The sequence below is a fragment of the Danio aesculapii genome, chromosome 2 (assembly GCF_903798145.1).
Source record: "Danio aesculapii chromosome 2, fDanAes4.1, whole genome shotgun sequence".
Classification (NCBI taxonomy): domain Eukaryota; kingdom Metazoa; phylum Chordata; class Actinopteri; order Cypriniformes; family Danionidae; genus Danio; species Danio aesculapii.
In genome coordinates, this window is record NC_079436.1 from 47,956,635 (window position 1) to 47,979,621 (window position 22,987).

A 22,987-nucleotide genomic window follows, 5' to 3' on the forward strand; every position below is an offset into this window, starting at 1 on the left:
TATAAAAACGATTAGTAGACTATACTTAAAAAGTGAGTAAACCTTTGCCTTGAAATTATTAAGTAACTGAACTAAGTGCATAATTATACAAATTAGGTTGTTCAATGGGTTTTCTCACTTTAAGAAAAGTAACTAATCAATTTTTACAGTGTATGATCAATAAAAACCAATGTAGCAGGTCGTCATTATAGATTAGTCTGATCCAGTGTATCCCAACCCTGTTCCTGGAGGCACACCAACAGTACACATTTTGGATGTCTCCCTTATCTGACCCATTAACTTTAGGGTTGTTTCTCACTATGCATTCTTCAGCGTTCTTGCGTCCTCGTGTTCTTGTGTAACGTCATCATTAACCACCAAAGTTCAGTTCCAAAACTCAAGAATGGAGGACGTGTGAAAGTTCCCAGATGTGTTCTTGATTTTGAGGATGCGTGGATGCAGACTTGAGCGCAAAACTTGCTTGAGAAGTCCTAGAAGTCATTGCGACTGGAGGTGGGAAGCGCAGCATTTTATTTAGATTTATTATTAAAGTTATCCCTTATTTGTCTCAGGAGTTTCCCCTAAATGAGAAGTGAAAGTAAACATTATCATGAAAATCTTAATAGAGGCATAAACACATTAAAGGTGTTTATTTGCTGAAATTTGTATTAAAAATAAGTTTTATTTTTATTGCACAAAATATATTTGTAAGGTCTTTATGCATAGCATATATTGTGAAATGGGGGAAAAACAATAAGGTCATGTGACCATCAGGTAGAACGCAGCATCTCATTTCTCACAGGACGTGTTTTCTGTTCTCGCTGTCTCCCGAGTTCGTTCTTCGAGGTGACCTGGCAAGAACGGTCTCCACAAGAACACAAGCCCATTTTCAGCTTTCCTAGAATTGAGAAACAGCCCAGGTTTTAGAGTCTCTTCTAATGTTTCGAAGAGTTGATTCAGGAGTGTTGGATTAGGAAGAGGTTGAAAATGTGCACTGTTGATATGCCTTTAGGAACAGGGTTGGAAAACACTAGTCTGATCTAAAAGATACAATTATTTCCAAGTTCTTCATGGATCAAAACATTAGCAGAGACTTTACAAATACCTTCAGTTTCTGAAATTAAAAGTGGAGGTCAACAAGTTGGAAACAAATGGAATGTGCATGAGGATACACTGACATCTCCCTGCGGCACTCGAGAAGGAGTTTTACTAATAAGCAATGGTTTTCCTGAATGGCATTTCTTAATTGTGTGTTGTTTGGCTTATTCTCTTCTTAACTGTCATGGGGAGGGATTGAGGGTGAGGGAGAATATTTTAGTCTTCGATCTGATATTGGCTAAAATAAAGGTACCGATGAAAATCTTGTTTCATGCATTTCTTTCTTTTCATCTCCAGATTCCAATAATATCTGCGGAGCATCTGACTAGTCACAAGTACTTGACGCAGATGTAGTTCCAGCCCGCAACAGTGAGTGATATTTCAGTGAGATTTTCCTAGATTTGTCCTCTGCCTGCCAGAGAAATTCAAAGTTTAATGTTTGATTTAAAGCAAAAGCGCACACAATTTGGCTCATGATTCACTCTCAGTGATTCTAATGTCATTCCAAACCCATATGTGGTTATTTTTTTACATAAAATGACATTTCAGATGAAGTTATTTTCCATACAGCTGAAGTTCCTAATGACATGTTAAGCTTTAAAAAATGAAATACCACAAAAAATAATAAAAAAGGACTATGACGCAGTTTAAGTTCAATCTGATTATCCCATATAGACCCCTTTTATTAGGCTTTTTTGTGGGGATTCTTTGTTTAAAAAATATTTTGAAAAGAACTTTCTGAAATGCAAACTTTCCAACATTTTAAGGAATTTAAATGACCCATTTGAGTTGTTCTGATGAAGTTCTTTTTTAAACAGATGTAGTGACCATGTTTGTAATATATTTAAGGGCTGCTCTGTGCCTGTTTACAATTCTGCTTAAAGATCCAATGCAGGATAAAATTTTCCATTACACTTATCACTGCACATTTACATTAGTGATCTATTCTTTTTCTGTGCTTTTCCTCCCTCAGATCAAAAGAATGTGCTGTTGTCCAGGACAAAAGGCGAACCAACAAAAATTCAAAATTTCAACGTCAAGACCTGCGCTGGCTAGAACACACAATGAATTTGACGATAGTAGGCTTTAACCGAGGTGAATCTGAGCGTCCTTTTGCATGATGTGTAGAATTCGATTGAACTACACTATCATGTCAGACAGGACTGATCTTTTAACTCCCAAGCCAGTAGGAAAAAAAAGTTGTTTTCATGTCTGACCGAACACCGTTTTGGCATGTTAGTAGACCAAGAGCTATTTTTTTATTTGTGATTCACACTTTGATTTTTCTGTCCTCGAAATTTGTCCGATGGTTTACAAAGGTGAATCGAAAAAGTCGACATGGCACAAAACATCCAGCGGAAATAATTAAATCACGTTTTCTGGCTTCTAGTCAAACTAGATTGTAAAAAAAAAAAGAAGTGGAGATTGACGGATGAATGTTTTGGGTCGATCACCTGAGACCTTTCAAAAAAGCACATTCTTGCAAGCTTTATGTACCGTAACCACCGGCTGAATACCAGACACCGATCTAGAGTGTTATATCAACAGTGTTATTATGTTTACCAGAGATTAATGTTTTTTACAGCGCTTGTTTTTATACATAATTTCACAAGTGTGTGGGTTTTTTATGAAACGTGCCATTTTTATTTGATCATCCATTAGGCCTTGTAGAACGATAAAGCCTTTTTGACTCCTTTGAGAACAGGGTTGCCTTGTTCCTGATGCCCTGTTTCTTTCTATTGCCTTGATCGAGAGAATGTCACCGAGGAGGTTGTCTTTTAGAGCGTATTTTAGCGTTCCAGTCTTCGCCGTATGAAGACTCTAAAATTTAAAGCACTGCTTGAGTATTTGGTTACAGATTGTGAGAATTGGTACATGGAAAGACAAGGTTAGTGTTGGGTCAGGGTTCGTCTTCAGTTCTCATTTGTGTTGATCTCGATTTCGAATTTTTTTTAACGGATTTATTTGGCCGCTGTATAACGGAGATGTTTTAACCATTACTTTGTGCCAAAGTCTTTCTTTCCTCTTTTATTATTATTATTATTTTTTATTTAAATATGTTTTGACTGGATATACTGATCACAAAAGACGAATCATTTGTGTAGGCTAGTTTAATTTTACGTACAAACCAGGAACGTTCACGTCTTTACGGTGAAGGTTTTTTTAGCGCCACAACCAGACTCAAGATGAAATGGATAAAACCCGATTGTCAAGAAATTCAGGTGGTCTTGAGTCTGGATTTCAGCCTGGTTTTGGTGCACAGACTTGAAAGGATGCACACCATTGCCGTTTCCTCACTAAAAGCCTTATATTTCAGTGTTTGAACCCACACAAACATTCTCTCAATCACAAAAAAAACAATGACAGCAGATGAGATTTTACTCTTCACACTTATTTTACGCATATATTAATTAATCATGTTACACTTAATGTTTCGAAGCCTTTGTTTAGAAAATATATTGTGTTGTTTGCATATAAAGATTTAGTTTTTCTTTTGTATTTGAACTGTTTTAGAATGTAGGAAATGAAATATTGTTTTTCTTACTGTCACTTTTACTTTCACATCATGTTTAAGTTCATCATGTCTAGCGAGTAGTGTATTCTTAATTCTTCATGTTAGTTTTTTCAGCGTAGAATGTTTGAGATTTCAAAGGATTTTGATTTTCGTTGAACAAAATGTTTTATCTTGTCTTAAAAAAAAGAGTGAGTGAGTGACAACGACAGAAAGAGAGTTTATTTGTAGCTATAGTAAGGTTGATATTTTAACCCTTTATTTTGTGTCCACATCTACAATTAGCAGCCAATTCCAATGTTATCACTCGATTGAATGGGCGCTTTCAGTGATTATCAGCTGATAGATATGGGCCAGTAGGGGCCTTCTGTGCATACTGGTAGACTCAGAAGGCTGTTATTATCCATCCACATAGCTAATCGGCTATAGATCAGATACGGCTGTGGCCAGAAGTTAACGAGAATTATTTATATTATTTATTAAATTTCCCATTAATTGTATTTTATTAACGTCTACCCCCACCCTAATAATTAGTAGCACTTTTCTGGACACTCAAAGTGCTTTACATACATTTTTTGGGGGGAATCTCCTCTTCCACCACCAGTGTGTAGCATCTACCTGGATGACTTGACAGCAGATGAAGCCAATTATGATATGGGGATGACTAGGACGAAGGCTATGGTTGACAAAGGCCAGTGTGCAAATTTGAGTAGGATGCCGGGGTTAAACCCCTACTCTTTTTGGATGGACATCTTGGGATTTTTAACGACCACAGAGAGTCAGGACCTTGGTTTAATGTCTCATCCGAAAGACATTACTGAGCAGTATAGAGTCCCCTTCACTATATAGGGGCATTAGGACCCACTGAGATCGCAGGTTGAGCATCCCCCGCTGACTTCACTAACACCACTTTCCTATGTGGTCTCCCATCTAGGTACTGACCAGACACAGCCCTGCTTAGCTTCAGTGGGCGACCATTTGAGAGTTGCATAGAGCTAGCTGCTGGCTAAAACCAACTGTCACAGTAATGTAAAAACACATCTGGAATCTGTTCTATCAGTGTAGCTGATTAACCATGCGTATGGATGCTACCAGCTTTCTGGGCCTACAAGTAGGCGGAAGTTAACGAGAATTATTTATATTATTTATTAAATTTACCATTAATTGTATTTTATTAACATCTACCCCCACCCTAATAATTAGCAGCGCTTTTCTCAAAGTGCTTTACATACATTTTTGGAGGGAATCTCCTCTTCCACCACCAGTGTGCACCATCTACCTGGATGACTTGACAGCAGCCATATTGCACCATATCGCACACCAGATGAAGCCAATTAATTATGATATGGGGATGACTAGGACGAAGGTCGTGATTGACAAAGGGCAGTGGGCAAATTTAAGTAGGATGCCGAGGTTAAACCCCTACTCTTTTTGGATGGACATCTTGGGATTTTTAACGATCACAGAGAGTCAGGACCTTGGTTTAATGTCTCATCCGAAAGACATTACTGAGTAGTATAGAGTCCCCTTGACTATATAGGGGCATTAGGACCCACTCAGATCGCAGGGTGAGCATCCCCCGCTGACTTCACTAACACCACTTTCCTATGTGGTCTCCCATCTTGGTACTGACCGGACACAGCCCTGCTTAGCTTCAGTGGGCGACCATTTGAGAGTTGCATAGAGCTAGCTGCTGGCTAAAACCAACCGTCACAGTAATGTAAAAACACATCTGGAATCTGTTCTATCAGTGTAGCTGATTAACCATGCGTATGGATGCTACCAGCTTTCTGGGCCTACAAGTAGGCGGAAGTTAACGAGAATTATTTATATTATTTGTTAAATTTACCATTAATTGTATTTTATTAACATCTACCCCCACCCTAATAATTAGCAGCGCTTTTCTCAAAGTGCTTTACATACATTTTTGGAGGGAATCTCCTCCTCCACCACCAGTGTACAGCATCTACCTGGATGACTTGACAGCAGCCATATTGCACCATATCGCACACCAGATGAAGCCAATTATGATATGGGGATGACTAGGACGAAGGCTATGGTTGACAAAGGCCAGTGTGCAAATTTGAGTAGGATGCCGGGGTTAAACCCCTACTCTTTTTGGATGGACATCCTGGGATTTTTAACGATCACAGTGAGTCAGGACCTTGGTTTAATGTCTCATCCGAAAGACATTACTGAGCAGTATAGAGTCCCCTTCACTATATAGGGGCATTAGGACCCACTCAGATCACAGGTTGAGCATCCCCCTACTGACTTCACAAACACCACTTCTGGCAGCAACCTAGCTTTCCTATGTGGTCTCCCATCTAGGTACTGACCGGATGCAGCCCTGCTTAGCTTCAGTGGGCGACCATTTGAGAGTTGCATAGAGCTAGCTGCTGGCTAAAACCAACCGTCACAGTAATTTAAAAACACATCTGGAATCTTCTCTATTAGTGTAGCTGATTAACCATGCGCATGGATGCTACCAGCCTTCTGGGCCTACAAGTAGGCGCAGAAGGCCCCTACTGGCCCATATGTATCAGCTGATAACCACTGATAACGCCCATTGAATCGAGTGCTTACATTCGAAGTGGGTGCAATTAGCTGGTTAAAGTATCAATTGTACATGCGAAAGAAGTTATTTTCTACTGTATGCATTTCAGAATTCAAATAAAAATCGTCTTGTAATATTTCAAAAAAGAAAAAGGAAAAAAAAAAACATCCCTCGAGGCCAAAACGAGCAGCAACTTGTCTCTAGCGATTTCTGAATATTTAAAGATGTTAAAAACAAAGGAGAGGGAGGTCACAGGGTCGAGCTGCATACGAGAGAGAGAGAGAGAAAGAGAGAGAGAGAGCCATAACTTAAGGGACGAAGGTTGACTTTTTGCACTTCTGTACATAGTCAATATAAAGAAAAGAAAAGGAACATGTATAATATTGAGATCTTATTTTGAATAATAAAAGATTCTATAACTATGAGAAATTTTTCTTAGGATAATTTAAGAATTAGAGTAATAGTCCAGCTAACAGATGATGCTTGCAGAAATACGGCACAGCTCTTTTATTATCATTTCCGACCATCACGTTCATCAAAAAAAAACAAAAACAAAAAAACAAAGCTCCGCGTTGCCTGCATATACAGTACACCGACACGTACCGAGAGAATTTGGCATTACACTCCGCCTCGTCATGATTTCCACTGTGGGAAATTGGGATTTCTTTAGCCTACCAATAGACCTTTCAACAAAACAGCGTGTTTGTTATATTATGATGGACTTAAATAACTGCATGATGAGTAATAATTAACTCTCATAATAGATAATTAAGTACGTAGATAAGTTAATTTCTCACAGTAACTATCATCACCACAGCATAGTGTAAATCAAGTATCTCGATCGATATATCCGAGGCACCGTTCACAGATAACCCATCAGAGTATAACCGTACAGTACAGTTATTACAAAAGGCCTTCAGACCGACTCTAGATGCTAAAAGATGTCCACTTAACACACGACAGAAGAGTTGCTTTCTTATATGGTAATGTGCCTTCAGCAGGGAAAGGACACCGACAATACACACACACACATAAAAACAACAACAAATGAAATGAATGTAACTGTCAAATCCTCTGCTGAGGTCAGCGTTTTACTCATTTGAGGTTGCTGCACAAGAGCTATTAAACCAAAGCATCACTTTTCCTTCACTTAACTCAATGCCTAAAAAGCTGGTGGGCCGTCCTCTCCCGGACGCCCAAAAAACCATAGGTGGTCCTGCCTGCTGAAAGCACTTGCTTGGATGCTTAACGCCCTCCATGGAATCTTACACCTGCCCTTTGCTTATAGTTGCTGTAAGATATTGTGCTGCATTCTAAAAGACTTGTTTTATGCACATTTATTATTGTTAGAATTGACTCTTACTGTTATGAGTTTAAAAAAAACTTAATAAAACAAAATGGATTTGCTCAAGACGTGTCTGTGTGCTGTTTTTCAACTAGCTTCATTTGGGGGGGTATAAAAGAAACTAGATCTCTAGTAAACAATATCATTCCTTCATTCATTCAGTTTTTGCTTACTACCATTTTTATCAGGGGTTGCCACAGCGGGATGAGCCACCAAATATTCTGTAGTGTTTAAATTCAGTTCAGTTCAGCTCAGTGTGGTTTAAAAATCACTACTGAGATTCCAAACACTGAAGAGCAAATCCAAGGATGCGCAGCTCTACAGATCCCGAACCATGCAAGCCAGTGGCGACAGCGGAGAGGGAAAAAAACTTCACTAATTGGCGAAAGTGAAGAAAAAAAACCTTGAGAGAAACCAGGCTCAGTTGGGCACGACTATTTTAATTTCTCCGCTGGCCAAACGTCTTGTGCAGAGCTGCAGTCTCAGTGGCGGAGGCTGGAAGCTGGCCTCAGCGAAGACTCGTCTGTCTCTGGAGCATCACAGGAAACAGTCTCATGTTCTCCACTCCTCCATGACCACCACAGTAGCTGCTCAGGATACAGCCTGGTCCAGGATATGGAAACCTTGGGATCATCTCGTCGTTGGTCCTAGATCGAATCAGTGGCATATGTTTTTTACACAGCAGATGCCAGTCCTGGGAAACACCCATACACCACAGCTAATTTACTTTATTCATCTATAGCACGTGTCTTTGGAGGAACTCGAAGCACCTGGAGGAAACCCCCACGAACACAGGGAGAACATGCAAGCTCCACACAGAAATGCCAACTGACCCAGCCAGGACTCGAACAAGCAACCATCTTGCTGTGAGGTGACAGTGCTAACCACAGAGCCACCATGCGGCCAAAGCAATATCACGTTGTTATTATTTTAGCCTCCTTTGTCACACTCAAAAGTAATTTTTTTATGCTTGTTCAAACTACTTATTAAAAATAAGCTGAAACAACTCAATTCTTCAGATTTTTTTTGGGACAACTTGATTATTTTATGTGCAATCCACTTAAATTTGTTACATTAGCTTAATCGATTTGTGTTGGGACAACATGAATGAATAGAGTGGAACCCTGCATTTTTTACAGTGCATATACTGTAGATCAGGGCTGCTCAAACTCGCTCCAAGAGTTTAGCTCCAACTTGCCTCAAAACACCTGCCAGAACATTTCTAGCAAGCCTACGAAGAGCTTGATTAGCTAGCCCAGGTGTGTCTTGGATCTAAACTATGCCGTCCAGGGCCGAGTTTGAGCACCCCTGCAGTAGATGGTACACAAAACCATAAGGACATATGTTTAATCAGTGCCTCTTATTTAAAGTAAGCGTGAATTTTCTGTTTATAAGCATTTGTTCTGTTGGGAAGTGTTTAAAATGTTTCTCTTTTTTAAGTTAAAATTTGTAATAATTTCATTATTTCCAAATATTATTGCGTTGTATGTATTTTCAGTAGACACAAACTGCTCGGTTGGGTTGTTTTGGGGTTTCATGTTACATTTTGGTCATTTCATTCATTCATTTTCCTTTGGCTTATTCCCTTATTCATCAGGGGTCACTACAGCAGACTTGACTTCCTTAGTGTTGTTTTCCTATTAGTAAATTAAATGGTTACAGGTTTTCAGCTTTCTTCAAAATATCTTTTGTAGTGTTAAACAGAAGAAAGAAAACCATCATGGATCCACTTGAGAGAGAATAAATAAGTACAATTTCATTTTTAGCTGAACTTTCTCTTTAATGTTATTGGATTAAACTAAACTGGGATGGATGCTCCAGTAAAAAGTGAATGACCTGTAAATATATTCCCAACAAATGAACAGAAATGAGATGCATATGCGTAGATTAACTTCAGTTCCTGCTCAAAATATAAAACCTTTTACTAAAATATAATATCAAACATGCTTACCAAATTTACAGTTACAAAAAGATTTACAAGCAAGCTTAAAAATGAAGCAGCACATTTTTCATAGCCAAAAATTTTTTTTAGCCAAAATTAGCCAATAGAAACAAAGTCATGTCACACTTGATCGCTCAGAAAAGGTCACTTGTTATTAGAGGTGGGGTAAAATATCGATATGTTGCTTGCAATAAAGCAGCCAGAATGCACAGACGCTATTGAATGACTTTTAGCAAATAAATATGGTTTGCTGCCAGAGGTAGTTATGTAGTCTTCCAACAGGGGTCATGATAACATCATCATACACCCTTTGTGCCCTAACTGAGGATTTAAAAGAAGCGGCACAGTTTTAAATACTTGAACAGTTAAATGGTTATAGAGTTGTGAACAGGATACCACTTTCAAAGGGAAAATGATTATTAAAGTCTGTTATTGCCGATATTATCCAGTTAAATGAAGACACTAGAGGAAAACAAAACATTTTAAGTTATTTTGCTAAAGGCCATGCCATCCATTCTCACAAATTCACTGACACGGATCTTCATCTATGGAAATCACTGAAGAGGCCTTGCAACTCCGAACAACACTGGCGCGAAAACTTGGTCAGTCTATTCAAAAGCGCCTCATTTCGTGGTCACAGGTAAGAATAACGAATAATTTAACTTTAGTGACATGACATAACACACTAAGACGAAATATTTTAGTCTTTAGTCGTGTATTTATAGTCATTGTTATATTTTATAAGTCAGACTTAATGTCGAGAGCCAAACCCTCACGGACGCCATATGTATTGTTTTCAAAGAATTACGTATTAGCTTCTATCCTATGTTAGCTATACAGTCATACGCTGTTCATTTGCTTGAAACAGCTGAACAATTGTGTGACAGTGTACAGGAAACAAGAACAGAACTAAGTTTAATGTCACAAACAACTTTTTTATTTTGTATTATCATAAAATTGCTAAAATTATTGCATTTAGTTGACAGTTCAGCAGCAAACGTAATTGCATATCATATTTTCGTTTCACAATGACGTTAATTAAACAATTGTGATAATGTTAATGAACAAAATACTATTTGTTGACACAAAACACTTTAATCAAGAAAAAACATTTGTAAAATTAAAGAATTGCAAGTATTAAAGTTGTTCATTGCAGCTTTTTAATCAAAAAGATACATGAGGCAAGACACACAGATAGATAGATAGATAGATAGATAGATAGATAGATAGATAGATAGATAGATAGATAGATAGATAGATAGATAGACTGAAAAAATATTCAAAGGTGATTCCTTGGATTTATTGATTATTTTTAGGTTACGTGGTTGTAAACAATTTATTTGGGCTGAATTTTAGCAAACAAGTTAAGTTGAACGTTACTAAATTTACTTTGTTTGTTTAAATTCAACCAATTTAACTTGCTTGCAACAATTTTGCAGACTCATTTTCTTCAGTGTAGATAGATTTTTGACCTCATCTCTAATGACATTAATCTCATTGTAGAGATTACTGAGTTTACCAATTTCATTTGACAATTTACATCATTCACAAGTTGTTTTATCGTCTATATCGTATATATTTCTATATTTATATATTAAACAGTTTGCCAGCTTGCGCCTATCTTTTTTTCTTCTTTTTCTTGTTCAACTTCTGGGCTTTTACAATTAGATCATCCATGTAAATTTCAAACGGTTGATTAGGAGAGTACAGTTTATCCTTATCATTCAACATACAATCGTCCAGTTTTTCTTTCAATTGAGAGACAGATTTCAATTCATCTTCATAAGGGAAGTCACAGCTGACAGCAATGCTGAACACATCTGTAGATTCCAAGGGTTCAGAGAGAGACTGGAATCTCTAGAGAGAAAAAAAGGGAAAAAAATTGCCTGCATTTTCACCACACCCAGAATTTTTACTGTTTATTTATTTACACTTTCCAGTCCAAAGTGTTAGCTGGGGTCTATGGAATTCCTTAGTCTGTGATTATTTTATTTTATTTTTTACCTTCAAAGCACATTCATTTTTTTTTGTTATGGCCATTAAATGCATAGTTGCATTATTTTATCTACTGTGAATTATTAGTCTCTTACAATGTAAAATCTACAGTCTGGTTAAAGAAAGATAAAGGCATTCATATTCCAGATCAAAGCTCAATTTTTACAGCTGAAGCAAAGGCTCTATTTTTGGCTTGGAATACATTGAAAATGCTGAAGAACACAATTTTATTATTTTTTCCTGACTCAAAGCCTTGAATCTACAAACACTGAATTCTTTTAAACTGGAGCATCCCATTATTACTGACATTTTTATCAAAGTGAATAAACTACAGAGAAAATTTTCTAATATAGTTTTCTGCTGGATCCCAGGACATGTTGGACTCTTTGGAAATGAACAAGCTAACAAATCTGCCAAAACAGCCCTAACAGGAATGCTAAAGGAGAGACAAATTCCACATTTAGATTTAAAACCACTAATAAAAGGCTGTATTTTTAACAAATGGCAAGCAGAATGGGATCAGTGCTCAGAAAATAAACTGCTAACACTTTATTTTGGTGGTCTATTTGAGTATTAGTAGACTGTCTGCTTAATATCTGTTGATACTGCTGCTTCAACAGACATTTAACTGACTATAAGAAACTTTGCAAGTACATGTCAACTTACACTAACCCTAACCTAACAGTCTACTTATAATCTAATGAGAATTAGTTGGCATGTAGATGCAATGTAACCTAATTCATCAAACGGACCATCAAAATAAAGTGGGACCAATAAAGTTTTTGAAATCCAGCCTAAAATGAACAAAATTAATTTTTTAACTCAAGACATGATGAGATTGTTTATAGAAGATGCCGTAACAGACACACAAGACTCACACATAAAAATTTACTCAAAGCAGAAGAACCCCCAAAATGACAATACTGCAGCAGAAACCAAAGTGTTAAACATATTCTTGTGGAGTGCCCTGTTTTTAATGTTATCAGACAACAATTTTATCTGGAGACACTTTAAATGAAACATTTTTAAATGTGAATCCTTCTAAAATTGTACAATTTTTATCAAAAGTAAACCTTAAAAACAGATTTTTAGCTTATATATTATCCTTATTATTATTATTTATGTATTTTTACCTGTAGGAAATGGATGTGATCATCAGTCTGTAAAAATTCCTCCAGCTCAGTGTTTCTCCTCTTCAGATCTTCAATCTCCTGCTCCAGTTTCTTCAAGAGTCCTTCAGCTCGACTCACTTCAGTCTTTTCTCGATCTCTGATCATCTGTGTGACCTCAGATCGTCTTCTCTCAATGGACTGGATGATTTCAGTAAAGATCCTCTTACTTTCCTCCACTGCTGTCTGTGCAGAGCTCTGTTAGGAGGACACAAAAACACATCTGAATAGAGTCTTAAAAGAGCCTAAAACATGATTCTTCGTAATGACATTGACCTTATTTTTTGTTTACCATTAATTTGTTATAAAAACCATTCACTTCAATGAATTTTTCTCCTGTCAAAACTTACCGTGTGTATCTGGACAGACTCTCTCAGGCCCCGTTTACACTAATACAGGCCCGTAGCCAGGGGGGGTTCGGGGGGTTCGAAAGACCAACCCCTCATTGACAAAGGTCCAGAATTTGTCCCATACATGAGCTCATTTTACTGCTATGCCATAATAAATTGTGAAAATAACTATCGAAGAAGGCTTTAAGACCAAACAGAATCCTCTTTTGGCTGCATGACTGAGGAAAGTTGAATGTGCTGGCAGGTTTGTGTTTGCCTAATAAAATGACAATAGGCTAGTTGTTTTAATTTAAAGCTTGAACAGCATCGTTTTTTTCTAATGTTATGTAATGTCGTACATTTGTATTTAAAAAATAAGTATTATTCTCATATTTATTCTTTCTAAATCATTAGGAAATGTTTTTGGTACATCAAAAATGTGGTTGATGACCATCTGACAAGCTAATCCAGCGAAAGAATAGTGCTTAAAAAGCATTTAAACCTCATAATTTAATAGAAAATGAGGCTAATAATTGCAAAAAGGTCCATATTTTAAGAAAAAAAGAACCACCCCTTTCACCAGGCTGGCTACAGGCCTGTAATGTGCTTTAGTTTTAAAACGGTTGCATAAGTTTTGCTATGGTTACATTATCCGTCCACACTACGCCAGAGTTTTCGAGCGCCTAAAGCAGAGTATTTTGAAAACGCTGAAGAGGCCATTGCTGCTCCATGTTAGTGTGGATGGGGGGAAACGGAGACATCTGAAAACGGAGATGTGGCCGCAGAAATTTGCCTCTTTGATTGGGGGAGAAAATGCAAACTCCGCACAGAAATGTCTGCTGGTTTGGTAAAGCCTAGAACCAGAGATATTCTTGCTGTGAGGCACTGAGCCACTGTGTCACCCATATAGGAAGGAGGAGGAGTAGGGGTGGATGGGGGGATACTTCAAAACGAAGATAGTGGTAGTACGTAACCCAGGGTATTTGTAGTAGCTTAGGAGTCGTCTGATTGGTGCATTGAGAATTGGATAATGCGGATCCAGCCGCTAGCAATCATAAGCACGTGATCCTCTCGAAATTAGTTTATAACTAAACTTCACATAATAGCACATCTTACATGCGCTGAATGCTAATCCACCATTTACACTTTTCCAAGAGTGGATAAAAGACTTCCAGTGGCTTCAAGTCCGCTATGAACATGACTAAAGCCATGTTCACTGTAAAGTCTGTGGGACGGGGTTTGCAGGTAACAGCGTTTGCCACTGAATCTACACATTTTAAGCGGGAGAGGTGCTGTATAATCCTTCATTTAATCCTCACGATGCTGTCAGCCTTGCAAGCGACAGCTACATGTAAAATTTAATACCGCTCATGAAAAGACTGTTATTGCTATTAATATGACATGCAAATAATAAGTTATATATCAATATAAATGTGGGGCGGGGCGATGGATCGCGATGCCGGCTCAGCATCGTGAAGTTTGTCGGCCATCGGCGATGGACGATGGCATCGTCTATTGGCACAACCCTAGTGTGTATGCGGATCGTTTTCATTCTAAAACAGTTTTAAAACTAAAACATATTAGTGTTTTTTCATTACTCGCCTTGTGAGTCACCACAGCTTCTTTTAGTTCCTGAATCTTCTTCTTTCTCTCCTGGATTTTCAGCTGCAAATTTGTGTGTGTGTCTTCCAAATGTTTCTGTTGAACAAATAAAAAATATATTGTATAAGTGGGATGTTTAGAGTAGCTTTGGAGCTGTTTTTTATTAAATATTTTTAAGCTATTCAATGGTGTTGTACATAAATGAATATTATTTCAATTTTTTTCCTTGTCTACCTGTTTCCTTGTTCTCTCTGATGAAGAAGATACAGTGTCATGATGTTTATGTTCATCCATTGTACACAGTAAACATATACTCTTCTGGTCAGTCCGACAGTAAACCTCCAGCAGTTTATCATGTTTTGGGCAGATCATCTCCTGAATTCGTCCTGTGGCATCAGTTATCTTGTGTCGTTTACCTGAGTGAAACTCCTCATGACGCTCAAAGTGAGTCTGACAGTAAGATTCCAGACACAGCAGACACGACTTGATGGCTTTATACTTTCTACCAGTACAAACATCACACTCCACATCTCCAGGTCCAGCATAACTGGGTGCAGGATCGGTCTTTATTTTGGTCATCTTTAGTTTCTCCACCACTTCAGCCAGCATGGTGTTTTTACCTAAAGCAGGTCTTGGAGTGAAGGTCTGTCTGCACTGAGGGCAGCTGTAAACTCTCCTCTGCTCATCTTGATTAAAGCAGTCAGTAATGCAGTTCATACAGTAACTGTGTCCACAGGGGATGGTCACTGGCTCCTTCAGGAGATCCAGACAGACTGAACAGCTGAATTGATTCCGAGGCACATAAATGCAGGATTCTGCCATTTCACTGAGTTTTCTCACAGACAGAAACAAACACACAGGCTTAAGTTTCGTTTTCTTTGCGACTGATGTTGAAGAGACGTGTGCAAAACAAGTATGGTGTGACTCAACAATATGTTACTGATAATAAAAACATCCACTAGATGTCAGTCTTACACTAGAGCCAGGATGATGGTGTATAAGAAGCTTTGACTTTAAAGTTTTTGACCACATTTACATATTATTCCAAAGCATGAAAATATTTAGTTGTAATAATTTTACACAATGCAAGTTAAAACATAGCTAAATATAGTGCATACTTAACTGTAAAGTTAAAGTTGTCCTGTGGTGGATTTATTTCCAATGATCATTCATCATTCAGAGATGCTACACAATGGAAATGTGGGAGGTTCACTGCATTTATAAACTCTTTAAAAGACATTTAAGTTATGCTTTAGGCACTTATGATAAAAGATACCATATAATAAAAATCTGGAAATATTTTTTTTAGTCTAATAATTCTGTACGTGACCACAAATGACCATACCGTGAGCATCAAGCACTTTTTTTCTCATTCCCAGTTTAATTAGTGGGACTATTAATTAGGACACCCTCAACATTTGCTTCCCCTTACAAAAAAACAACTGCTGTAAACTGAAGTAAAACTGCAGTACAAAGCAGTGTATGGAAGTATAACTGCAGTAAAATTAAGTACAATTAGGTACAAGGTATAAACACAGTTTAAATACAGTACAATAAAGTTCAAAAGCAGTATAAGTTGCAGTAAACTGGAGTAAAAACAAGTGAACTCCTCGTTTACTGTACTTGTGCAGCTGTAGTCTAATATGCCAATGGTGTGGTAAGAGCTGTACTGCACTTGTGTTCCAAGGGGTTTGTTTCAACATCTTCCAACAATATTTTGTACTTTTTTTCAGGGATGTTTTTGGATTCAAGTAATTTTCTAATTAGAATTTTAAGAGTTTATTTGCAAAAACAAATAATAAAAAAATAACTGCAGTGAACTGAACAGTACAACAGCAGTAGCCTATGTACAAAATTCAATGCAACTGCAAAAGTGCAGTATGATGATGTATGAACACAGTTTAACTACAATGCAATAAAGCACAACAGCGGTAAAATCTGCAGTACAAATGAAGTAACATTAAATAAACTGAGAGAAGCAATATAGTGATATGTTATATAATGTATTGCACTTAAGTACATAAGTATTAAAAGTGCACTTTAGGTTATTAACTATACAATATATTGTGGTAGTACTTCAGCAATACAACTGAAGTACTGAAACCTCATTTGGAAACCATTGTCCACCAAGCAGGAAAAGTTGTAGTTGTACTGCAGTTGTATTGAAGAAGTGCTTCAGTTGTATTGCAATAGTGTTATGGCAGTTGTACTCTAGTAGTACTTCAGTTGTATTGCAGTAATACTGTAATATACTTATTAATACAGTTTTGTTCATGTTCACTAACACTGTTAACTACGTGTTAACTGTTAACACGTGTTAACTAACACTGCAGTATTCCTTTAATAAAACTGCAGCAATTGTTTATAAAGGTCTAGCCAACTTTAGTTTATGATCTACATCAGCCAGACCTGCATGAATCATCAAGTGTTTGGCAGCCAAAACAAAGAATGTTGCCTTATTTTGAAGTGTATCTAAGCTTATATTAACCTTTCTATTGTATGTGGGACTCTTATTTCAAAAACAGGAGACGCATGGAACCAGCCAGCTGCACCATGTCTCCACAGTGAGGAGCTAATGTAATCATCGAGGACCCCACCAAATGCAATTCAGCCAGTCATCTGTGTGCAGGCAGCTCGCCAGGACACAAAATGCAGGATATATGGATTATAATTGTATTCAGCACCACCCAGAGGCATAAGGTCAGTTTAATAATTTTTGTTAATTTATCATGTATATTGTGAAATGTGCCATATATGAGGCAACAAATACACGTAGACTACTAAATATAACTGTTTAATGCATGTTAAGGTATCGAGTCATATCTCTCAGCTCTTACTGTGATTTGTTTTTTCTGGAAAGAAAGAGCAGCAATACATTTTGAAGTGAAGTGAGCATTGTCAAGTACCCATACTCAAAATTGGTCCTGTGCTTTTGACCCATCCAAGTGCGCACACATGAGTGAGAAGTGAGAACACACACACACACACACCAGGCATCCCAAGTTTCCAGAAAGCTTTTGGGGGTCTCCCGCATAGTCATAGTGCCTCCGTGATGCCCGCAAATGAGAAATAATAAGGCAACTATATGACAATGCACTATATGGCACCTTTAAGTGGAATCTGTTTGCCATTTGGATATCGCAGGAGTCCCTAAAGATCTAATTTTGCTAGTTTGTCTCAGAACATCTGTTATGAAAGATTAAGTTAAATGGCTAAACGAAATGGGGATATCAGCTGCTTCTGTAGGCAAAAATAAAGCATAAACTGACTGTTGCTGTTATCAGCTGGAGTGCTCACCAGAACCACTAGAGGGCAGTCCATCTATCCACACATCACCACTTCTATTCACCTGGACAATATATCCCAAAATGCATTGCAACAGTCAACCTGCTACAGCTGATACTGATCTGGACACTGGCACACAGTTGCAGATTATTTGCAAACTTCATTGCTTGTCTCTTTTCTAGTGATTAACTTTACTGAGCATTTCTTTGATATTTTTGGCCATGTCTGTTCTGTTGATCTTGGACTGTTTTTGAATTGTATCTGTATGTTTTCCTGCCTCGACCTATTGCCTGTCTCTTGGATTATTCTTTGAGGATTACTCTCATGGTCCTGTTTGCTCCTGTTTGACCTTTGCCTGCTTTAAATAAAAGCTGCACTTGGAAATTCACCTCTGCTGCCATGCAACCTTTTATAATGCTGGCTAAAAAGATATGCTCCAAACAGATGTTTACAGGGTGGATTTAATTGATCTATTTCTGGCATAGCTGTTGGTGAAGCCTACACATCAATGTTGGTGAGTAATACTATTCTGGTTCAATATTTGGGTGTTTTAGTGGAAATGTCTTTTAAGGCATTTGGAAATGAGTGATTTATGGCTTGCACACCCCTGTGGTTGTGGCTGGATAGTAATAAAAATCACTGAAACACTGAATTCTTACAGATATGCAATGATCACGATATCACCTTCTCGACCACACGAGGTCAACAAAGACACCAGCCTCTTTACTCTTTTATTATATTCTTTTTCCTAATGAAATTATTTAAAGTCATTTACTCTATCATCAGTCTGTTTTTATTTGTGGATGGATATAAATTACAACACATTTGCTTTTATAAAATAAATTTAAAGAGCCCATATTATACATGAAATAGGGTCATATTTAGGTTGTAAGGGTCTCCAACAACAGTCTAATATGCATGCAAGGTCATAAAACACTTTTATGGTCTTATAATCTGCATTTATTTTTACCTAATTATCCCAGCGACTCCCACATGAATCGTTCAGCGATTCATTTGTTCTCAAACCCCTCCTCAGCGCGAAGCTAATCTGCGCTGATTGGACCGATGACAGCCTGCTGCGATTGGTCGACAGTGACAGGCTTCAGCATGAGACAGAGTGAAATGCCCAGCTGGTAATCAACTATATAAAAGTAGTCACAGTGCACACGCGCTTCATAGTGTAAGGCTTTTTTCACACACACACACAACCCTCACATAGAAGAACTGGGGAGATCGACGCGAGTCTCCTAGCCTCTCCCTTTCTCTCTCTCACACACACACACACACAACGCTCCTCAGAAGAACTAGGGAAAGCGACGCGAGTCTCTCTCTCTCTCTCTCTCTCTCTCTCTCTCTCACACACACACACACACACACACACACACACAACGCTCCTCAGAAAAACTAGGGAAAGCGACGCGTCTCTCTCTCTCTCACACACACACACACAACGCTCCTCAGAAGAACTAGGGAAAGCGACGCGAGTCTCCTGTCTCCTAGCTTACGATCGCCATAGCAACGACAAACGGCAGTGGAACGCGAGCTCACAAAAGCCTGTAACGTTAAATCCGTAAACAAAGCGGCACGCGTCGCGTTTTTAACGTAGCTTACATGTGATAAGAGAATATAAAGAGTAACCGCGTGTACTGTACCAGGTTAACAAGTAACAAAACACAATAAATACATAATTTGCAAGTTAAACGAGGCAACAATTTTAATCGCACTTACTTACACTAGTGAATAAACCTCAACCACTGACTCTTCACAGTTTCATCTTTGGGTAGAGACTGTCAATATTATCCATCTGAGCACAGCGTGACTTCATTCGACCGGCGGCGTCTGTGTGTGTATGTCTAGTGTTTTTCTGTGTTAGTGGGCGGGGCCGCAGGTTTCAAATCTCCCTGGTTTGCGCGCGTAACTACTGGCGAGGCTTGTGTTTCGTGGCTGCGTCATCGCGAAACACCTAATGACTCGTTATCAAGACGACTCGTTTGAAGCACTATGAGTCGACTCTTTTATAGATGAATCAATAGTTTTAAACACTGTACACTTACAGATTTAAGCCTTAGCTGGATATTTCACTTCACTTAGAGCTGTGTTACACACTACATGGAAGGGCATTTTCAAAAACCCATAATATGGGCTCTTTAAAAAAAACCTAGGCTGCATTTTCCACAATCTCAGGCTCTGTGATCTTTATTAGAAATACATAATGAGAAAAATAAAACAACTGAATCTGAGAAGTCTACATATATTATCGCCTGGTTTCTGTTCTTGAGAAGATCATGAATTAATCTTTTACTTTTTTTCACACTGCTCTGTCATTGTGAGGACATTTCCACACCCCTAATCATGATGCAACATTTTAACAAATGTGATTGGTTTCTTTAGTTGTCACTCGTATACCATCATGTGAAGTCCTAGACCATTTACGACAGCCAAGATTTTGATTGACGGAAGAAGATATTGATTTGATCCAATTTACACATATAACGCGATTTGTGCTTCAACTCTATTCTATTGATTAGTACGTCACATTTATTCTACTTATTTTGACCCACTCTTACACAAACATAAGAATCATGTGATAATCTGAACATTTGTCAGGATTTTAATGTGACAGTTTGACTCTTGACCCTGAATTTATCCAAAACCCAGGATATAGCGGTTGAGTGAATGTGGTCTGGACTCTGTGGATGAGGCTCATTGTTGTGTCAGAGACACTGAAGAAGGACAGAACTCCTGCTCTGTGATCAACATACACTCCTATTCTGGAGGAGCTGGGTGATACATGGAGTTCATGAGTTTGTTATTGTGCCAGAATGTGTAACGGGACTTAGAACAGAACAAACTCCAGGACTGATCATTATGTCCAAATTCCCTTGTAGTTCTCGTTCCCTTCCTTCTGATGCTCTTATAAGAGACCGCTACACCCACTCCATACAGACTCCCATTCCCACTCAACTCCACCTCCCAGTAACAGCATCCGCTCACACTCTCTCTGCACAACACACCAAAAAATTTGGTAAATCTGTCAGGATGATCAGGATACTGCTGGACTGTATTAGTCCAAGTCGCCACTGTGTTGTCCTCAGTCAGACAGATGCATTGATGTGCTGTGTTTTGAAGAAGTGCTGAGAAGTTGATTTTGTTGCTGTAGAAACAAACAAACAATATTAGTGTAACAGCAGAAAACATACATTTTATTTAATAACTATCTCTCTCAGTATTATAGTCAGGGGCATAGCAGACATTTTAAAAGTGGGTTTAAAAGTTCATATAATTATTAATCACCTGTTTCTAAAGGTTGCTACGCCCCTGATTATAGTTGTACTGTGTATATACGTATTATAGACATTCTGTTCTATAAATGACGTTTCTCTGTGAGCACAGTATGTATGTTTTTTTGTTGAAATTCTTCCTTGCCTTATATTTATAAGTCATATTTGTTTTTTGCTGCTATCAAAAATGGTGACTTTACCTTGTCCATGTATGTTTTCCATCTCCTCTGTACAGATCTGCTCTAATTTGTTTTTCAGTTGAGAGACAGATTTGCTGACGTCTTCATAAGGAAAGTCAGAACTGACAGCAGTGCTGGATAAATCTGTAGATTCCAAGGGTTTAGAGAGAGACTGAAATCTCTAGAGAGAATAATAGAAAACAATACAAATGGCAAGAAGACGTCATTACAGCATCCACATGGCCAACATTTGTATTTGTTTACATTTCTAAATCAGTGTTTATTGATTTGAGTTTCACCTTAATCACTTCCTTTTTAATGGGAATCAGATGTGTCTTGATTTGGCTTTTAACTGTTGTTCAAGTTAATGTCATTTAAAAAATACCTTTTTTATACTTTACTTTTCATCTCAGTTACCTGTAGGAAATGTATGTGATCATCAGTGAGTGAAAGCTGCTCCAGCTCAGTGTTTCTCCTCCTCAGATCTTCAATCTCCTGCTCCAGTTTCTTCAAGAGTCCTTCAGCTCGACTCACTTCAGTCTTTTCTCGATCTCTGAGCACCTGCGTGACCTCAGATCGGCTTCTCTCAATGGACTGGATGAGTTCAGTAAAGATCCTCTCACTGTCATCCACTGCTGTCTGTGCAGAGCTCTGGTGGAGAATACAGAGAGTCAGACCAGCCTGAAACTATTCAGGTAAAAAGCTGTTTTCATCCTCTTATCATTACTGACCTTCTGGGTCTTCACAGCCTCTTTCAACTCCTGAACCTTCTTCTCTCGCTCTTGGAGTTTCAGCAGCACATTTCTCTGTGTGTCTTCCAAATGTTTCTGTTGAACAAATGAGAATATACTGTGTAAAGAGAAAATGTAGAGCAGCTTTGGCAAGATTTTAAGAAAGGTATTCATATTTGTTGAATGCTTTTGACTTTCATTTAATTTTCATTTCTGTATAATGAGAATCTTAGTGTTGCTGAACATTAATGCACATAATTTGCATCACATCATTCTCTACCTGTTTCCTTGTTCTCTCTGATGAAGAAGATACAGTTTCATGATTTTTGTGTTCATCCATCGTACAAAGTAAACATATACTCTTCTCTTCAGTCCGACAGTAAACCTCCAGCAGTTTATCATGTTTTGGGCAGATCATCTCCTGAATTCGTTCGCTGGCATCAGTTATCTTGTGTCGTTTACCTGTGCGAAAAGCCTCATGACGCTCAAAGTGAGTCTGACAGTAAGATTCCAGACACAGCAGACACGACTTGATGGCTTTATATTTTCTCCCAGTACAAACATCACACTCCACATGTCCAGGTTCAGCATAACTGGGTGCAGGATCAGCTGTTTGGACTTTTGTCTTCTTCACTTTCTCCACCACTTCAGCAAACACCACATTCTTGTTTAAAGCAGGTCTTTGAGTGAAGGTCTGTCTGCACTGAGGGCAGCTGTAAACTCTCCTCTGCTCATTTTGATTCCAGCAGTCAGTAATGCAGTTCATACAGTAACTGTGTCCACAGGGGATGGTCACTGGGTCCTTCAGGAGATCCAGACAAATCGGACAGTTGAACTGATCCACTGAAATACAGTCTGCCATTTCACTTTGTACTGGCAGAAAGAAAGAAACACGATGTCTTATCTACACTTTCGTTTTATTTGAAATGAGGAGCTGAATGTGTTTCCTGGTCAAGAAGTGACGTGTGCAAAATGCCAATATC

At 38.2% G+C, this 22,987-nt stretch overlaps 2 protein-coding genes and 1 pseudogene across 12 annotated transcripts in view; 1 reads left to right on the forward strand and 2 right to left on the reverse strand.

Annotated features, from left to right (window-relative positions):
* The window catches only part of mbnl1 (muscleblind-like splicing regulator 1), a 169,283-nt gene extending 161,726 nt beyond the window's left edge, over nt 1–7,557 (forward strand). For all 11 annotated transcript variants that reach the window (XM_056481092.1, XM_056481116.1, XM_056481085.1 and 8 more), the window contains 2 exons: nt 1,375–1,446; nt 2,051–7,557. In XM_056481092.1, the coding sequence (XP_056337067.1) occupies nt 1,375–1,431 (57 nt within the window). In that variant the 3' untranslated portion in view covers nt 1,432–1,446; nt 2,051–7,557. The remainder of the gene's footprint in view (nt 1–1,374; nt 1,447–2,050) is intronic.
* A 3,151-nt stretch (nt 7,558–10,708) lies between these two features.
* On the reverse strand, nt 10,709–15,415 carry LOC130237141 (E3 ubiquitin/ISG15 ligase TRIM25-like). The gene is made up of 4 exons (XM_056467984.1): nt 14,763–15,415; nt 14,529–14,624; nt 12,562–12,795; nt 10,709–11,290 (listed from the first exon to the last, which is right to left on the reverse strand). The coding sequence occupies exons 1-4, from the start codon at nt 15,348–15,350 to the stop codon at nt 11,051–11,053; spliced, it is 1,158 nt and encodes a 385-aa protein (XP_056323959.1). The 5' UTR covers nt 15,351–15,415; the 3' UTR covers nt 10,709–11,050.
* A 4,951-nt stretch (nt 15,416–20,366) lies between these two features.
* On the reverse strand, nt 20,367–22,869 carry LOC130247750 (E3 ubiquitin/ISG15 ligase TRIM25-like; annotated as a pseudogene).
* Nucleotides 22,870–22,987: the final 118 nt, after the last annotated feature.